The following is an 18,398-nucleotide window of genomic DNA, read 5'->3' as shown; positions in this document are numbered from 1 at the left end:
CCCTTATTCGTTTATATTCAAGCTAGCCACCTTTTGGCTGCTTTTGCTTCAGCTTCAGCTTCAGCTTTAGCTTCAGCATCACCTTCATATCCACCTTTTAGTAATTGGCTTTTATAGTCTTCGTCTAGTTCTCATCCTTCTTAAACTTTATGCCGGTAACTTTCTTCTTTCATCAATAAACAACAACTTGTCTGTACATAGAGTACAGTCGAGTGTGTAATAAATTAATAAAAAATACACTATACATTCGACTCTTTCTAAAGGTCCTCTTTTCACCATAACTATTTATATTGTTCATGTGCAATAAAAAACATTGTAAAAAGTTTCTACATACATTTAAAACGCCCGCTAAATCTATCGATTCTGATACCTCATTAAAGAGTCATAGAGTATAGAAGAATATACGCGCAACTTTAACGAAGGCGTCATGTAACTTTAGACAGAGTTGATCATCAGAAATAATTTTTTAATGAAAGAGTATTATTTATTTGAAATGAATTAGATGGCAATATAAGTATAATAGTTTGTATTTTGTCCCCAGTGAGAAATTGTAATCTTGTATATACGTATTATATCCAAATAGCATCGGAGGTTAGATTCTATTCCCAAGTTTTAAAAGTTTGACTTGAGATTTTTTATAAATTTTTCGAGTACAGCGATGCAAGCTGTTTCCCGAGTGGATACCAGGTGTCACGGTATTCCCACTGGCGTTATATACATATATATATATATATATATTTCTTTGCCGAGAAATATAAGGAAAGGAATAGAATGAAAAATAAAAAGAAAATAATAGTACGGAGGAGTAAATAAGAAGACCCGTGGTCGATCGTGCGGCAATTTTATTCACGTTTCTATGGCGCCGTATACTCTCTGCATAATGGTCTTTATGGACATATATGTTCAAAAATATATTTATACACACATATATGCTTATACAGAACCAGTAGAATATAAGGGAGAAGAGAGTGTAGCTATTCAGTAGACTTTTCAGATGCATTGAAATCTCGGGGTAAGTACGGAGAACAAAAACTCGGGCATGCGTCGGGAATAAAAATAATAATAATAATAGACATATATATTGGTTGTTTGTCTGCATAAGAGCATGTGTGTAGTTATTTTTTGGGGAATATTTGATGGAGAATCGGAAATTTGTGGTACAACACGGCATTGTATCTATTGAAATTTTTTTAACCGAATAATACATCAATATTTTCGTGTTGAAACGTGAGATTTAAATACACACTCTCTAAACTTTATATTACACGGTTCATTTTCTCGTATTCAATCACCCAAATATCCATCATTTTTATATTTATCAATCGCAAATTTCTCAAATTCATTAAATAACGTTTACTTGCAGTTAATGCTAAAAAAAATAATAAAAATTAATTTTTTTCCGAGTTCTGGTTTCAAAAAAAATCTCGCTGGGGACAATATTAAACCAATAAAACCTAATAAAATACATTTGCACATTCATGGGTGTATTTGTTAGAATTGAAATTGAAATAGAAAGGGCAAAAAATGGAGTATGACGTGCGTATGCACAGGATGAAAGGTATGAAATCTGATAGTCTGTGGGTAAAGAGTAAGCGTCGGGTTTCACACCTTTCGTCCTGTATTCATGTCAAAGATATTCACTCGATTCACTCGAAACCACAGTTTAGAAGACAATAAATACTACGATATAATCTTTGGTAAATTTTATTGTATATTGCTTATAGTCTTTGCAAATATTTAAAATCCCTTTGTGTATTGACGGAGAAAAGGGGAAGGGTAAGGAGGGAAGAGGTATTCAAGAGTTTAAAGAAAAGGAAAATAAAGTAAGAAAATAAAAAAATAAAAACGTTGAGATTGAGCAGTGCGAAACACTTTTCCTGTAATGGTTTTCCAAGTGTACATTCAGAGCCAGCTTGGTAGGAACCCTCTCCCTGTCTCTTTCGTTCCTCGTTCCGGAATTCCAGATGGAAAAGTACGACCCGGATTTACTGTCCTTTATCCCTGTTGTATTTTAGATAGAGACCAAAGTAACTTTATCTTTTGTAATTATTATCATCATCATCATCATCATCATCATCATCATCATCATCATCATCATCATTATCATTTTTTAACATTGAACAAAATAATTTCGTCAAACATTTATATTAATTCTCCATAAATTTTAATTCGTCGCTGGCAGATAATATAAATCCTTAAAATTTTTTGCGATACTACCGGAATAATGAAGAAAATACAACGAGAATCAAAAGACCAGTAAGAGAAAAGTCTAGTAGCGATTCGCAGTCTAGTGAGCGTCCATCCACCGGACCAACAACCTCGTGGACACCTGCCAGTTTCTCTCTTTCTCTGTCTTAAAGTTACTCCTATCCCCTTCCCTATATAACAGAGCATGGATGATAGAATAGCTTTCGGCTGGTCAACCAACCGGGAGTTTTTCCACCGTCTACATCCGCCACCCAACCCAACAACCCAACTTGATTTCTTCTCCAACTCCCGAGTCCGATAGAAAACCTACATCCCATCTAGTTTCTTTCCTGATCTATTCATTTATTTTGTTATTTATTTTGTTATTTATTTCACTCTTTTTCTTTTTTTTATTCCTTCCATGGATAATTATATTTTAATATACTTTACCGTAAGCGCGGTGTGTAATTACGGTTTGGGTTCTGGGAAAATTTACCAACCTTTAATTTGAGATCATTTCAAAATACCCATCATGCTACTTAATGCTTCTAAACTTTTTTTTTTTTTATATAATTATGATAAGATACATGATTATATATATTAGATATAATTTTACAAGATTTTAAATTCTAAACAATAAATCTTGGTTATAGTTAAAATTAAAATTTTATTATTCCAAAATATCTACTAAGGTAAAAGCCCCAATAGATGATCATATACTGGTACGTGATCATCTATTGGGGCTTTTACCTTACGTCTATAAAGATCTAATTGCAATCTTTTATTACAAATTACACCTAATTTTCTAGTAACGATCACTTTATTGACATTTACTCTTTTTATTCCCCGAAACGTGCTCATTGTTATCGCCGGATTATCACCGTAATGACTTTGTTTTGTGACCACCATAAAAGATATCTAATCAACCACTATTTAATTTTATTTTCCGGTTCTTTTTTATTAATTCATTCACTTGTATCCTACGATTAATATAATCCTCCGAAAAATTATAATTTAAAAATATTTATGACACATTAGCCAGATAATCCTCGAATGCGGCGTGATCCCTAAATATTTTTCCTATAATAAAAAATAAAAAATAAAAAAAAACAGGTCATCGACCGAGAATCCCCTTATTTTATTTCTTCGAGGCCTTCTTGAGTAGCAATACATCATTCGGAGTAAAATCAGAGAGTTACCTAAACATTTTATGGGTCTTAATCCCTCGAAATACCTAATACGTAGTAGGTATAGCTAGTCTTGCTAATGCGCCAGAGTGAGTCTTCAGTAAACTTTAGCTCAAACGAAACAAAATAATTTCATTGTTTTATTTGAGATTGGTCTTGTGATTTCGGGTCGTGTTTTCTCGGCAGCTTCCTGAGACATTTTATTCGCCTAGGGGGTATATTGCTGTGTACTTAGGTGCACAAGGAAAAGGACTCGATTCACTGGGTGTGTGCACTGTTGGGAACCGTATTCGTGGAAAAACGGTGCTTTAACTGTAAAAATAAAAAGGACTGATCGATCGTACGGCCTTACATGATTCACACATACACACACACACACACACACACACACACACTAAAAAAATCCCAACTCACACTTTTTTCTATTTATCCATATACATATATATATATATATGTATCAGAGAGCAAAAAATAGAGAAATAAAAAGTAGGAACTTCAAAGCCAGCAATATGTTGCTCGCTGAGTGCTTTCTCCGACTACCGGACCCTATCCGATTTTGAGTCCAATCCGGCAGATAACACTCGCTTTAACAATCTAAATACTTTATCACTTTCGCACTTTTACTATTTATATTTTATATCCTATTGAAACAAAATTATTTCTCATCAGAGTCACTGACTAATTATTGTATTTTTTTTTTTTTTTATTAATTTAAGAAATCTATCATTGTATGTAGGGTATGGTCGAATGTCGCTTTTTAATATTTACAACAGTCTCAAGTGATAAAATAGTCCTTGAAGGTTGAAATTGATTTTCCATCCATCAGTTTTCGTTAAACGATAACACGATTTAGTTTTTTTTTTTTTTTTTTATAGTGGAATAAAAATAAAAAATAAAGCTAAAGTTGAGTATGATAATAGCCCTAAAGTGATTCTTAAAAAAAAAACAAAAAACGTCTGAGTGTAGAGTGGAGAAAAAATAAAGATATTTAGAGTGAATATATATTATAGTTTGCGGGGGATTACTTGTTCTAAATCGTTGAATCGTTGGCGAAGAATGTGTTTAAGTCTTCTATTGGTATCGCTATCGGGAATAGAAAGCTTCGAGGATCAAAGAGTTTTACTTTGGTTATCGAGTTTCCTTCTTTAAAGCTCAAACGTCCCATTCCGCGATCTATCGGCCAGACACATTACCGCTGATTGGTTCACTATCTGTATCGGTTTTCGTCCACCTACACTTGTCATTCTTCAGGACCAGTATCGACATTGTCCGTTTATTCTTATCTTTAGTCGATTAAATTGACTTTATAAAGTGAATTTTATTTATTAAAAGTTAAAAAACATCTTTCAATTTTTTTTTTTTTTTTTTGATTTTATAACTAAATGATGAAAAAATAAAAATTGTAATAAAAATAAAAAATTATCAGATTTCAAATGAAAATATTTCGCCGGTTTTTTAAAAATGAAAATATAAACAATTGTTTTGAAATAAATATCTCGCGCCTATTGAATCGTACGAGTTCGTAGCGCCTCGAGTGTATTCGTAATTCTCCGTCCGGCCGCTTGGCTGCTGCCATTAACCAGACACGCCAGTCGCCAGTGCGCACTAAACCGCCAACGGATTTACACATTTTCAGTGTTAAGCGTGAAATAAAGTGTAATATGCCCTTCAACAGAGTATATTTATCTAAATAATAAATTGACAAGTAAACTCGCGGTTGTGTTTAATATTAATATTAATCTCAAGAGCGGAAACTTTGTCGAAGAGTAAATTAATTAATTGTACGTCTTCTGCTCTCAGACACTCTACTCATGGATTCGTAATGTCTAATTCAGACATGTCTTATCATTATTTAATGATTAATCGTTGCTCAATGCAACTTATCAATCTTAAACCATGATCCACTAATTTATTAATTATTTATTTGTGCTGTGTTGTGCTTTTATTTTTTATTTCGTTTTATTAACACCTTTGATATTTTAATAATAAATATCAAGTGTTTATTTTTTATTAAATCCAGTGGATTTATTTGGTATTGTCATTTTTTTTATCATGGAAGAAATTCGGCTTACAATGGATACATCTTATCATGTAAGTTTTTTTTTTTTTTTCATTGTTATTGTTTTTATTGTTCGGAGTAATTTAATAAACTTGATGTATTATGGTCATTTTTCAAATGGAATCTTTAATTTTATAAATTTGGAGATTATTGTCAGGATTTATTTTATAAAAGTTATTAAAATTTAATGTAACTTTACTCTTATTCTTACAAATATTTATTAACTAGTATCGACAATTAAAAATGTATTTATCTAAAAAGAGTAAAACTTTGATTTCTCAAAGGTCATAAAAAAACAACAACAAATTACATAATATAAATATTATTTCCAAGATTGAGAATGACAAAATTGTATTATAAAATATAAAATGTCTGGTAAGTTCAGAACAGCTGATAAACATTGAAAGAAAGAATAAAATAAAAGTAATTAAGTGGATTCAGTTGGCGGTTTGTTGAAATGAGGGCTTGACAGTTGATGTCAACAATGTTCAGATCCAGCTATCTGCTTTCTGATATAAATATAATATATATATATATTTGTGTATAGAGTACGGAGTACGGAGCACGGAGAGAGTAATTTAAAGTGAGGATAGGATATAGGATACAGGATTGATAGAAGGATGAAGGATGAGAAAGGATGAGAAAGGATGAAAATGGATGAAAATGGAATGGAACAGAATGGGTTGGGTGTTTTCGTGCTCGCCACATTGCCCACACATGTGCGATGTGCGGTTCGTCAATCCCAATCTAGACAAATCAAAACGTACATTATTATTTAGGATAGATCGAATAGATCGAGCAGAGGATCCATCTACATATTATACTCTATATATCTGTATATATCTGTCTGCTTGATGTAGAATCGGAAATCCAAAATATAAACGGTCCTTCATTTATCGCTATTAGTGACCACTAAATCTATTCCCTCCATTATAATTATTCACATTCTCTTCTTCCACCCAACAACCCAACACCTAATTAATTCAAACAAATTTATAGTACCAAGTATTATTTCACAACTTTATTAACTGTAAATATTCTGATCGAATAATCTGATATATTAAATCTGGCAATCTGTTTCTATATATTCTACTATTCTATTCGTATTAATTTAACCAAGTGCTCTTTTATTTGTATTGTAACTTGATAAATAGCTCTCGCGATAACTCGGAAATTTATATACACAACTTTTATCAAAGTCTTTGTCTTGATTAATTACCAAGAATATTTTTATTTAATAATACACACCCATCAGCCAATTTAAAAACTAAATTGTTGGTTAATTATTTCAAAAGTACTGTTGTAGTGTGATTAAAATTTTATAAAATCAATAAAATAACATAGAGCAGGTGGAACAGATGACATTTAAAATAATGACAGATTGAAAGGCTTTGGTAATTAAATTATTCAAATGATTGGGATTTTAAATAAAAAATAAATGTCATTTGTTGAGTTATTTTAAAAAAAAAAATGATTAATAATAGCTGGTGTTAATTAGCGTGTGATTAATGCATGAGGAGGAGTCTGTACGTGATTATTCCCAGCAGATGTAACAGCCGAATGGAGGTAACGAGGAGGCTCCTAGCTCGCTTCACTCGGGGTATTACGTGTTACGTGACTGACTTTGTTTCTCTTGTTGTCATTTATTATTATACTGTATGCAGTATGCCGTATGTCCTATATGTTGTGTGTTGTATACTATTCACGTAGGTAGTTTGTATAGAGTCTGTAATCTTACTGAAAATATGAACAAGTTATAATAAAACAAAAAATGGGGCCAGGTAAAGAGTTTAAGAGGGTGGAGGTGAACAAGAAGGTGAAGTAGCTGAAATTAGGTAGCATGAGAGTGATACAGATCACTTGATGATAGTCGTCTTAGTCGTCTTAGTCGTCTTAGTCGTGGTGGTGTTACTCCTTCTCCTCCTTTTACTTCTTCTACTTGTTCGGTTGACCTACTTTTTACAAGCTTTTCTACTTTTTCTGGAATCTAGAAGAGGTAAGGGTAGAACCTCTACCCCTACATACTTTGTACTGCTTACTTACTCCACTATTTCTTATTTCTTTTCATCAAACTTTCTTTTCTAGCTATTCTCTAATATCTTCCTCCATTCTCCTTTTCATTTCTCATAGACTCTCACTTTATCACCGTATCTTTATCTTTATCATTGTGTGAAAGATTAATTTTTCCTCGCCGACTAATTATCAAGACATGTTTTATCTTCTATAATACCATCACTTTTTTATGATATTTATTTTGTCATTTTCAAAGTCTATTATTTTATCTCGGTTATGGCCGAATCTTGCTTTTTATTTAATAGTTTAATTAAAATTTTTCATTATCATTATAAAGTTCAAGTTTAAAGTTATTTTAAAAGCTCCACTACGATTAGCTGTAAATAAATCCATATCATCAAGGCAAAAAGTGTCAAAAAATAGAATTTATAATTTTTTGTTTAAAATACGATCATCGATAGAGTGCCCCCCAATTGCACCTTGAACGACCGGAAGAAGAGAATGTATTGAGGTATAAAAGTAGAGAGGATACAAAACGTATAAAAGAGAATAAAGTTAACTGTCGTGTCTCTCAACTTTTATAACCATCTTCTTCTTTTCACTTTTTTTTTTTTTTTTTTTTTTTTTTTTCTCCAAGTTTACAATGCGTGCTACCCGCCGAGCGAATTCTACACGCCAAAACCGGTCTTACCACTTCGGTCGTTGTTATGGAAAAATTTTTTTTACTTTTATTGAGATAATTTTGTTTAAATTGCTTGAATTGAAGTTCACTTCATTCTCCTGTAAATCTCATTAGTCTTGTCGAGAACTGGAGCATTGTGTACCCGGGTATTGTTATGTTTATTATAAGAAAACCATTAATTACCCGATAAAATTAATTAAACTTTTAATTTTATTCATTTAAAAAAAATTTTAACACACAAAATCAGATTTGTTAATTAATAATTAACAAAAAAAAAACATAGAGAGAAATATAAATGAGTAATTCCATGTCCTAACAATTTTTTTTCTCCGTACGAGCTTATCACACTCTGACGAGAACGTGTCATTGTTTTATGATTAATGAGATTACAGTGAAATACTTTGAGTATAAAATATTTTTTTTTTCCATCATCACCAGTACACCGAATAGAAACGTTTTCATTAAATTTATATTTTAGCTGAACAAATATACACGATTTTAAAATGTGATACACTTTTGTTGGGGTGTTCAATAAATAAAAATCGGCGATCTTTGATTTTTATTTATAATTCTCAATGTTTATTCTAGTTATTGATAACTGATGTAGAGTTTAAATATTTCATTCGTTGAAAATAAAGAAAAAAAAAAAAAAAAAAAACAGATTTGAATAAAAATATGTTGTATTCAAAATAGGAATGCTTTACCCGTAAGTCATTTGTATAATTTAACGATAATTGTGTATTTAAATGTATCGATAAATTTTGGGTTGTATGATTTTATAAAAAAAGTAATATTATTTTCATCCATGAATAAAATATAAATTTATTCTTAATCACATAAAATCTAAAATATTTTGTTTAATTTGAATTTAAAATCCATTAACGAAAGTTAATTAAATTTTATCTTCAATTAAATTGAATATTCAACGATTTAATTTTATACTAAAACATTTTATTATTTTCACTTTTTAATTTATAATATTTATTAAAAAAAACTTTCAACTTAACTACAAGGATAAATTTTTAAAATTTTTATTTAAAAAATAAAAGTTGTGAGCACTAATAACTCTGGAGTTTATTTTCGAGAGAGAAACAACTGATGAACTCTTGTCGTAATGATTCCCGTGTAATGTAAACACCGGTACAAGACCTCTAAAAAATATATATATATATATATGTAACAATATATAAATAGTAATAGTGTAACTACTCTTTGGATATGTCCTCGTAGTTGTCGGGGTCGTATAGTAGTCTACCACCGTTTCTCATCCTCTTTTATCTCTTCATCTACTTCGCGACGACGCCCTCCTAGGTTTCTGAGTCTCGGGTCATTAATTCTGTTCTTTGTTCATGGCGAGTCGGTGCCCGGATGTAAGCATCGTTAATCCCTGGGTTTGCGCGATAAAAAATTTACTAAGGTACCCGATTATTTTTAATTTTTTCCCCGTTAAATGTTTAATCTTCCTCTAATAAATATTTCATCTTTAAACTAAAACTCAACATTTATTTATTGTTGATTAGTTTTTCGTTTATTCTTTTTATGCCGCGGTTATAGCTGTAATTTTTCAAATTTTGCCGCTTATTGTTACCATCGATATTAATAATCGATCAAATATTTGTTTAATTTTCATTTAAATAATATTGATTAATGGGAAATTTAATTAGTGGAAAAATATAGGAATATATAAGCTGACGAAATATAACTTTGCACAAGAGATTTAACAAAACGAATAGCGAGAAAGAGAGAGGAATTGTATACTCACTCTATACATAACATGCCATGGGCTCGAACCTGGAACCTGCGAACCTCGTGCATAGACCGTAATTCAGGATCCCACGGGATTTAACGTTATATTTGATAGGAAAGACTCTATAAATCTCAATTCCGCTGTCTGAAAAATGAAATTTTATTAATACCCGTTTTTCCAACACTGTAAATCTGCTCAGCTTTATTTTTTTTTTTTTTTTCTACATAATTTCAATCATTAATTTATTTTCATTATTATAATTAATTGTTCTAGTTATAAACTCTCAAGTAATCTTTAAAAAAATTTTTAATTCTATCGATTTATTATAGAGTAGTTATCACAAAAAAATATAATAAAATATTGAAAAAATACCTCGATTATTAAATTCCTCGTTAAATGAGCATTAATATTGCAGTCTGTTTGAATTATGCCGAAGCGTACTTGAAGTAATTATTAGGAAAATCTATTAAATTGATCCGAGTATATATCATAGAATATTAAAAGCTAAATAATTAATAATGTATATACATTAAAAGAGCCTTTTTAAATAATTAAACTTTTAATAACAAACATTAATTTAATGGTTTGGATGGATTAAAGTTAAAAAAAAAAAAAAAAAAAAATAACCATCGTAAGACGGTAGCTAAAAAAAATGAGCACTTAATCCCTTTTTATCCGACATTACCCTTTCAATACCTCGGTACTTACTCTTGGAAACTTTTGATAGCGAAAATAAAAAAGTATCACCGGATTAGCAGTTGGTATAAAAGTCGCGAATAAAATATGTTGATATTAAAATTTAGGTTATTATTTTTAAAAAAATGTAAATAACTTTGCGGTTTGTGTGAGAATAGTGAACTATATAGTAATAGATAGTATATAGAGTATGTGTCCGAGTATCCGAGAACAAAAGAGTGAGAATTGGAAGAAGAGGCAGGCGAGCAGGCGAGTATATCGCAATGCCGATTTATGTTTGTTCGGGGTCGAGCTCGCGAGTGTGTAATGCATTCCTGTTCATTGTTTCCTCCCCATGTGCTCCCGATCAATGCCCACCGTTATATATATATATATAATATATAGTATATATAGTATATACAGTACTCTCGACATTGCCCCGTCCCATTATTAACGAGCTGGAGTGCCTCGGACCTTATTGTGTTCCTGGTGAAATGTCTCTTGGGGTGGGTGTAGTCATCATTCTATCTATCTATCTATCTATCTATATACCCCCACATATAACAGCAATTTACGTGTCAGTGTGTACAGGGAGCCAGGGTTGAATTGCACATTCACTGAGTTTAAGGGCTTTTGCTTTTCCTCCCTTTCCCCTATCCCCTTTCTCCTTTCTCTCACACTTGACAATAAATTGGTTTACAATTGTGCTGCCGGTACTCTGGTTTTAATTTCTTTTATATACCTAAACTACTTTCACCAATTGGATAATAACTGGCCATCTCTTAGTTTAGACAAAAATTAACTTGAAAAACTTTAGGGTCATCAGGCTTTTAGTTTTTGAGTAAACACCCCAATAATTAATCCACCCAAAGAGGAGTTATTATGAAAATATATGAGGGGAAGTTGTTAGAAGAAAAAAAAGAAATGGGGATAAATGTATATGTTATGTTATGAGATATATTTTACTTGAAGTTGAAACGCGAGATCGCGTGGCAAAGGAAAACTCGTAATAAATTTGAATACATCGTTACGCATCCGTGAGAGCATGAGAGTGAGGAACAGGAGAGAAAAAGGAAACTGAGGGGAGTAGAGTCAGTAATTACAGAGCGAACCTTGGGGCACTCTAATCTTTTGATAAATTATCCGTGGGTGGTAGCTGAGTTTAGACGTAGCCACACTAACTCATATAGGTATATAAATATAACTACACGGTTAACTGTTTTACTGTTTTCCATCTCTCTTTACTGATATTATTCTCTCACATATTCACATACTCACATTCTATATTCTTTGGGCATTCCAGTTCCAGGTTCCATCTCTTGTGTATTAACCCACACTATTATATTCCACCCTCTCTAAATGACCTCCGGCAATTTCATTTCGGTTTCCGCTTCTGATGTTCGGATGTTCTCAACTCGACAAATGTCTACTATAGAAGAAAAATCATAACGAGCTCTAATGGAGTGCGTGTCATTTGTAACCACTTTTAAATTTAAATCATACATAGTGGTTGTTTATTTTTACTGTCAGTGACCCAGCTCTTTTCTCATTTTCTATCTCTAAAAAATAAAATAAAAACTCCACTGGGTAGTCTATTCATTTTTTATCTAAAACAACAGGGGATTATTTTTTATTATTTTTTCAAAAGTTTAACAATACGTTTCTTCTAGAGAAATGTCCTGGAGAAATACAAATGATTGTGAAAAATAAAAGGGCTCAAATTAGGTCTCTATATTTTTTCTACTCGAGTATTCTAGTATTCTAGTATTCTTTTATCCCAGTGGCACTTGTAAACTTTTCAGCGCAAGCATCGCAATCTAAAAAATTAAACGAGTGGCCGTATACTGTTGGCATAACAAAAATGTCGTGCCTGCCGCTACTACACTAGAAATGAATTTCTTGTTTGTTTTTTCTTTTGTTTTCTGCTGCTCGATTATTTTTACCTGTTTTTTTTTTTTTTTTTTTGCTCTAAAATGGGCTACTTGGAAAAAAAAGTTCTAGCAATCAAACGTGTCGATCGAATAGAGTTATAATCTGGCTCAAGGGACCGAAAAATTTAAAAAGTTACCCTTTCCTACTTTCTTGAAATATAACCTAGAGTTAAATTTTATGAAAGCACGTACTTAACGTCTGGTGTATCTTAAAATCGATGCAATACTGAGAGTCGGCATTAAATGTTAAAATGAAAACAAGTTAACTTTGGCTCAGTGGTAGCTGGAAGAAGGAAAAAGGTGTAATACAGTATAAAAATTCAGGAGAGATAGTTGAGAATAATAATGTAAGGCCATACTTAAATATATATATATATATATATATATATATATATATATATATATATATATATATATATATATATATATATATATATATATATATATATGATATCGTGGTCTGGACTACGTATCAGTTGACTAAAAAATAAAAAAAACTGTGTACCAGTTTAGGCTTTAAAAGTATCGGTATAACTAGAGTTTTAACCGCAAGATCGATCCCCAGAGCCCAGAACCCAGAACCCAGAACCCAGCGTCTAACTTTACCACCAGAGTTCTTAGAGCTTTTTTATGCAATAAGGGCAAAGAGTGAATTACAAACACTAAAAATGAAAAATTCCCTCCTTACCTTTTTACAATCAAATCTAAACCACCATCACCTTTTTGTTTCGGGTAAAAATAGTTCCTTTTTACTCCAAGAAAAATATCTGGCTGGCACTCAAATTAATTATCGAAAGTAGCAATCTTTTCTTTTCTTCCTCCACTCTTGATCAATGTTAATCTTGTGTTAATATTAATCTCCTGTGTGTCAACACGAGGGCTGGATTATCGGGTGAATTAAAATTTAAAATTTTAATTCCAATTTATATTTAACATTCCGAATGGGAAACATCCCTTAAATATATTTTCCGTCTGTATCGGTATAGATTATTCGTATGGATTATAGATATTGCAGTCGTACCGTCTATAGTATTTTTAATCCATATTCATTATTTTAAAATTTTCATTAATAAATATTGAATTGACAGAAATATTACAACTGTCTGTACTGGATTTTTTTTTCTTCAATAATTCATTACCGAAAGCTTTATTTTAAATTTAAATAAAATTATATTTATCATAATTTTATTAAAATTATAAATTATTAAAATATTAAAATAAAAAATAATAACCAAAGACTTATCGCTTGAGAAATTCTTCTTCCTTTGCTTTTAATATTACTTACATACTGATATCGTCGTTTTATATGTACATTGCTATCGATATGCATATACGAAAGATGAATTATTGCAGGCGATTGAACGAGGTCATAGCCCCGAGCCAACTTTTAAGTACTAGAGTACATATATGTATGTTGTATATAAACCTTAAAAATCTCGCTCAAGGGATATGAGCTTCCTATCGATATATTATTTATACATCAACAAAATCTCTCTCTCTCTTTATTTGATTAAAAAAATATTGTCGATTGTGTGGATTGCACAGGATCGACAATTAATAATTATAATTAATGGTATTAATTTATTTATAAAATAAACGTGAATATAGATGTTTGTATTATTAACATAAAACGCGTACCTCGTAGAGAGAAAGTAAATGGTTGTACATTGGTATAGTAGGTTGTGATACGTGAGAGCAACGTTTAAGAGAGTAAATTTATGCAAACGCTGTACTCTAGTACGACAAACACTGCGCATATATCTATATATATATCTATTAGTTTAAATTTATTTGCTTATAAATTAACGTGTGGGAAACGCTATGAAATATTACTGATTAAATAATCATGAATTGGTAATAAATTTGTAAAACAATAATTATTTATTTAGATTCATTTCGTTTATTAAAATGTTTATTGTACTTTTTAGTATAAAAGTATTATTTTGGTATATAAGTGTCCGTCAGCACAGTTGAACCATTTACGTAACCATTTGGCTCAAGATATATCCAGGGAATTTAAATGCAAGTGCTGGTTGCTGGTGGTACTTCCGAACAACTCTTGTACGTGTTCCAAACACGTTTCCGTGTTACTACCGTCAAACTTCCAATGCAGGTCGTGACACTTTTTCTTCACTTTTAATAAAACTTATCGAGATTAATATCTACAAAACATTCTCTTTTTTTTCTTCTTCTTCTAATATTCACACATTTTTAACTAAAAAAAAAAAAAAAATATTATAATTTTAAGAGTCAGAAAAAATATTTTATTTAAAAATTTAACGGTACAATCAACTTGAAAACTGATAAAAAAAAATAAATGAGTGCTCTAAACTACTCTTATCGTTGGACGTTTTTCCTTTAGTGAGATCTTAACGGAGATTTAGTTTTTTTTTTTTATGCACACTGCGTGATTCGAATGCCGCGGGAAATCACAGACCAGAGTAAGGGGTGAGAAAGATGCCCGCCCGTAAATGAACGAAACATTCACCCTTAGATCAAGCCTCGAGTTAACGAACCACGGTTGGCCAATCGGCAAAGGGCTAAAATTATCAACGCTCCAAAAGGCAAACTTAAACTCTTTTTTTTTCTAAAAAATATGAATAATATATATTTATAAATATTCCATGTGCCTTTTATTCATTCATGTTAAAAATAAAAAGTTGAAAAAATTAATTAAACTTGGACCAAGAGACATCTTGTGTGTGTTTATCACGCGAAATTTATCATTTTTATAAAACCATCAAGATTACAACAAAATGGTTTTTTTTTTTAGCATTTTAACATGGAGTCATATATCAACCTGAAAGTATGTATAAGCACGCAAACTGAAGCATGAAAACCAACGGATTCCCCCATTCTCTCATATACATATATAACGTATAATGGTTGAGTGTACAACTTCAAGTCGGGTTTAACGAATCACGTGTAACCAGTCAAACAGCAGGATAAAGTGCAAACGTTGGATATTTCGGAAGTCCTTGAAATGAATTGAAATGCGGTTCCTGCTGAATTGCACTTCTATCGATGATGATATACCTTCTATACCTCCTGTACCTCATCTACCTTTTGAATTCATCAGTTGACTGAACACTTTTTACGGTTTTACGGAACCGAGTATCGCCCAATCAAATATCGATATCCCGTAATACAATAAATAACAACTCGATCGTAAAAAACTTGAATTTAATATTTTTTTCTACACTAATTTTTTATCGCTAAGCTTTTAAATCTCTGAATTTCTCGTTAATGCATCAACAATCACCGTTAAAAACTTATGGCCTAGGGATTTTTCCATTTTTCTGCTAACAACTTTTCCCAGTTTTTAGGTCAATTAACTTTTTAAAATCCACTCCGTACTCTATACGTTCGTAAATTTTTTACCGTGATTCTACAAAGACTCTCCAGCTGGGAAACTTTCGACACTCGGTCTCTGTACATCCTGTCGGGTGTTTATTATAATATCGGTAAATTATAAATTAATAAAAGAGTAAAATGAAATTGATAGCGTGTATCTGTTTTAATCACTTTATTAGAATATACATCACGAGGAGGGTATTAAATACAGAGAAATTGTCAATGTTTCTAGCGTTATACATATATATATATAGATAAAATGAGTTTAGATCTCAAGCCCGTACTCTCGGCTGTATAGTATATACGTATAAAGTGCCGCGTTTCAACGCGTTAATTCGGAACAGAGTTAGGAATCACGTTGCACGTAGAAATTGGAAAAGCCGAAGGTAATCGGCTTATACATGCTGGTCAACTATGGTCCACGAGGGAATGAAAAATAGGATAGACTGGGGAAACTCTCTACTCTCTACTCTCTACTCCCGGGGATAAAATAACGTCCGAAAGGGGACGAGACAGTTAAATATCAAAATTCATCCTCTACTTCTCTACCAAGTCCTTTGTTTGTTATATTCACTCTATACCCTGTTTTTCTTTTTGTTAAAATACACACGGGTATTCATGACAACAATTATTACACCCTCTAAAAAAACCAGCACCTTTTTTTATTTTTAAAACATTCGTTATAAATTTACATATACATTTTATAATTAAAATTTCATCTTAATCCCCATCATCCTCTTTCTCATTCAAATATACGCTTCTGTTTTTTTCATCGCTCCAAATAAACAACTATATAGGTCAATTGATAATCATTAACAGTTGACTCTGTGTAAAGTTGCTCGATACCTTTAAAATGCCAACTTTAACGAAGGTGTCATGTAACTTTCAGCAGAGTCTACTGTAAATTATTAATAAAATGAATAAAACAAAGCTAAATATAGTATATATGTGTAGTTGAAAAGTGATTTTGAGAATCTCTTGAATAGTCTATAGATCTATAGAGTGTATAATTAACGATCTGTGGGTTCAGGTTGGATTCACCACCAGAAACGTTATATGGTATATGGTATACGCTATATGTTATACGTGTGTGGTGTGTCTATTGGATAGTGCAATACCAACTACTATATAACTAAAACTGCTCCAAGTAGACCAGCTACAGCTACAGCAACGAGTAGAAATGTTCAAAGTAGTCTACACACATACAGAGAGAAGAGAAGAGAAGAGAAGAGTAGCTGGTGGTGCCTATCGGCAATCTATTTTCCTGCAAAACCTCCCAGAGGCCACAGACGTGCCAATGGCGGTCGCGTCGTGCGGCCGAGATAAAAACCTTTTTTTTCTTCATTTTTTTCGCTTCCTTTCTTTTTCTCTGGTTTAACTCCTTTCAGACCGTTTTTTTGCGTTACTTTGCTTTTGCTTTTCGTTCTTTCTTTCTATTTTGTTCTTATACCCGTCTTTACTGTGGATTCCAAGTGAAGTTGCCGCCACCATGCCAGGAAAGCTGCCCGATAAGCAGCCTTTATAAGAGTTTGTTGGTAATCGTAGACACACATACTGTATACAGAGTATACAGAGAAAAGAAATAATACTAACCACCTAACCTTCATCAAAGATCCACAACTCTTTTGTTTTATTTCTTAAGGCTCTTTGTCTTATTTTTATATTCCCTTCAACTTTAACCATTTCAACCATTTTGTCTTGCTTTGTAATCTCAAAAACCTCTGATCGTTTAGATTTCATTTTTTCTTTACTGTGCACTAAATTTAATCATTTGAAGAAAAAAAAAAAAAAACTTATCTTTAATAAATATTATTAATAATTAATTAAATGTTGAGAGGGATTTGTCAATGACTGAGTTGAGCCATTAGTTATTTTCTCAACATTTTAGTCACATCTTTCTGCGGCTCGTCTAGTTTCAGTACTAAACTGGTGGTAGTTTTCGACGTAGTAGTCTTCGTAGTAGTCGTTGTAGTCGTCAGGCAATTTTCTTAGGTAATTTATCACGTCGGTTGACTGCGCCACGCCCCGTTTGCCTTCATTCGGGATGATGACTGAGCAGGATAGCTTATACCCAAAAGAGAAGAAAAGAGAACAACCTAAAACATAAAAAAAAAAAAATTCTCAAAGATTGTAATTTATTCATTTTAGGGTATAACCAATAGGAAATTTGGTAATTTTTCTTAGTTTTTTATCCACCGACAAAAAATAAATCCTTTAGAGTCGTATCGGTCGGCGGTGATGAATCTGATGGGAGTTTCCCCAGTAGATAAATCTTGTGATGAAATGCCGAAACGGTGATGGAAAGATGGGAAAATGGGACGATGGGACGATGGGACGATGGGAAATGGAAATGCCTTTTAATCAACCTACTGAAACATTTCAATTATTTCGACGGGGTAATTGTTATTGTCTGCAGGAATGCCAACAAGGAAAAGGAAAAGGTAAAGGGGTAGTTTATCGAGCGTGAGACACCTCCCCTTCCTTTTCTCTTGACAAGTCATTGTATGCTCCCCGTGTATAGTCTTACTACTGCTTCAATCCTTTCATTAGATTGTTCAACCGG

The 18,398-nt window shown here is 31.9% G+C and overlaps 1 protein-coding gene across 6 annotated transcripts in view; it reads left to right on the top strand.

Moving 5' to 3' along the window:
- LOC123266383 (insulin-like growth factor-binding protein complex acid labile subunit) overlaps window positions 1-18,398 on the top strand; it is a 77,561-nt gene that overhangs the window by 22,056 nt on the left and 37,107 nt on the right. For 2 of the 6 annotated variants that reach the window (XM_044730639.1, XM_044730631.1), the window contains exon 1: window positions 4,971-5,465. The exons of the other annotated variants lie outside the window; for them this stretch is intronic. In XM_044730639.1, coding sequence (XP_044586574.1) covers window positions 5,427-5,465 — 39 coding nt within the window. In that variant the 5' untranslated portion in view covers window positions 4,971-5,426. Of the gene's footprint in view, window positions 1-4,970; window positions 5,466-18,398 lie in introns of those variants that run through there. 6 annotated transcript variants of the gene reach the window in all.

Source organism: Cotesia glomerata, linkage group LG5 (genome assembly GCF_020080835.1).
Source record: "Cotesia glomerata isolate CgM1 linkage group LG5, MPM_Cglom_v2.3, whole genome shotgun sequence".
NCBI lineage: Eukaryota > Metazoa > Arthropoda > Insecta > Hymenoptera > Braconidae > Cotesia > Cotesia glomerata.
Note: the sequence above shows the minus strand (reverse complement) of the source record. Positions and strands in the feature narration are given on the sequence as shown.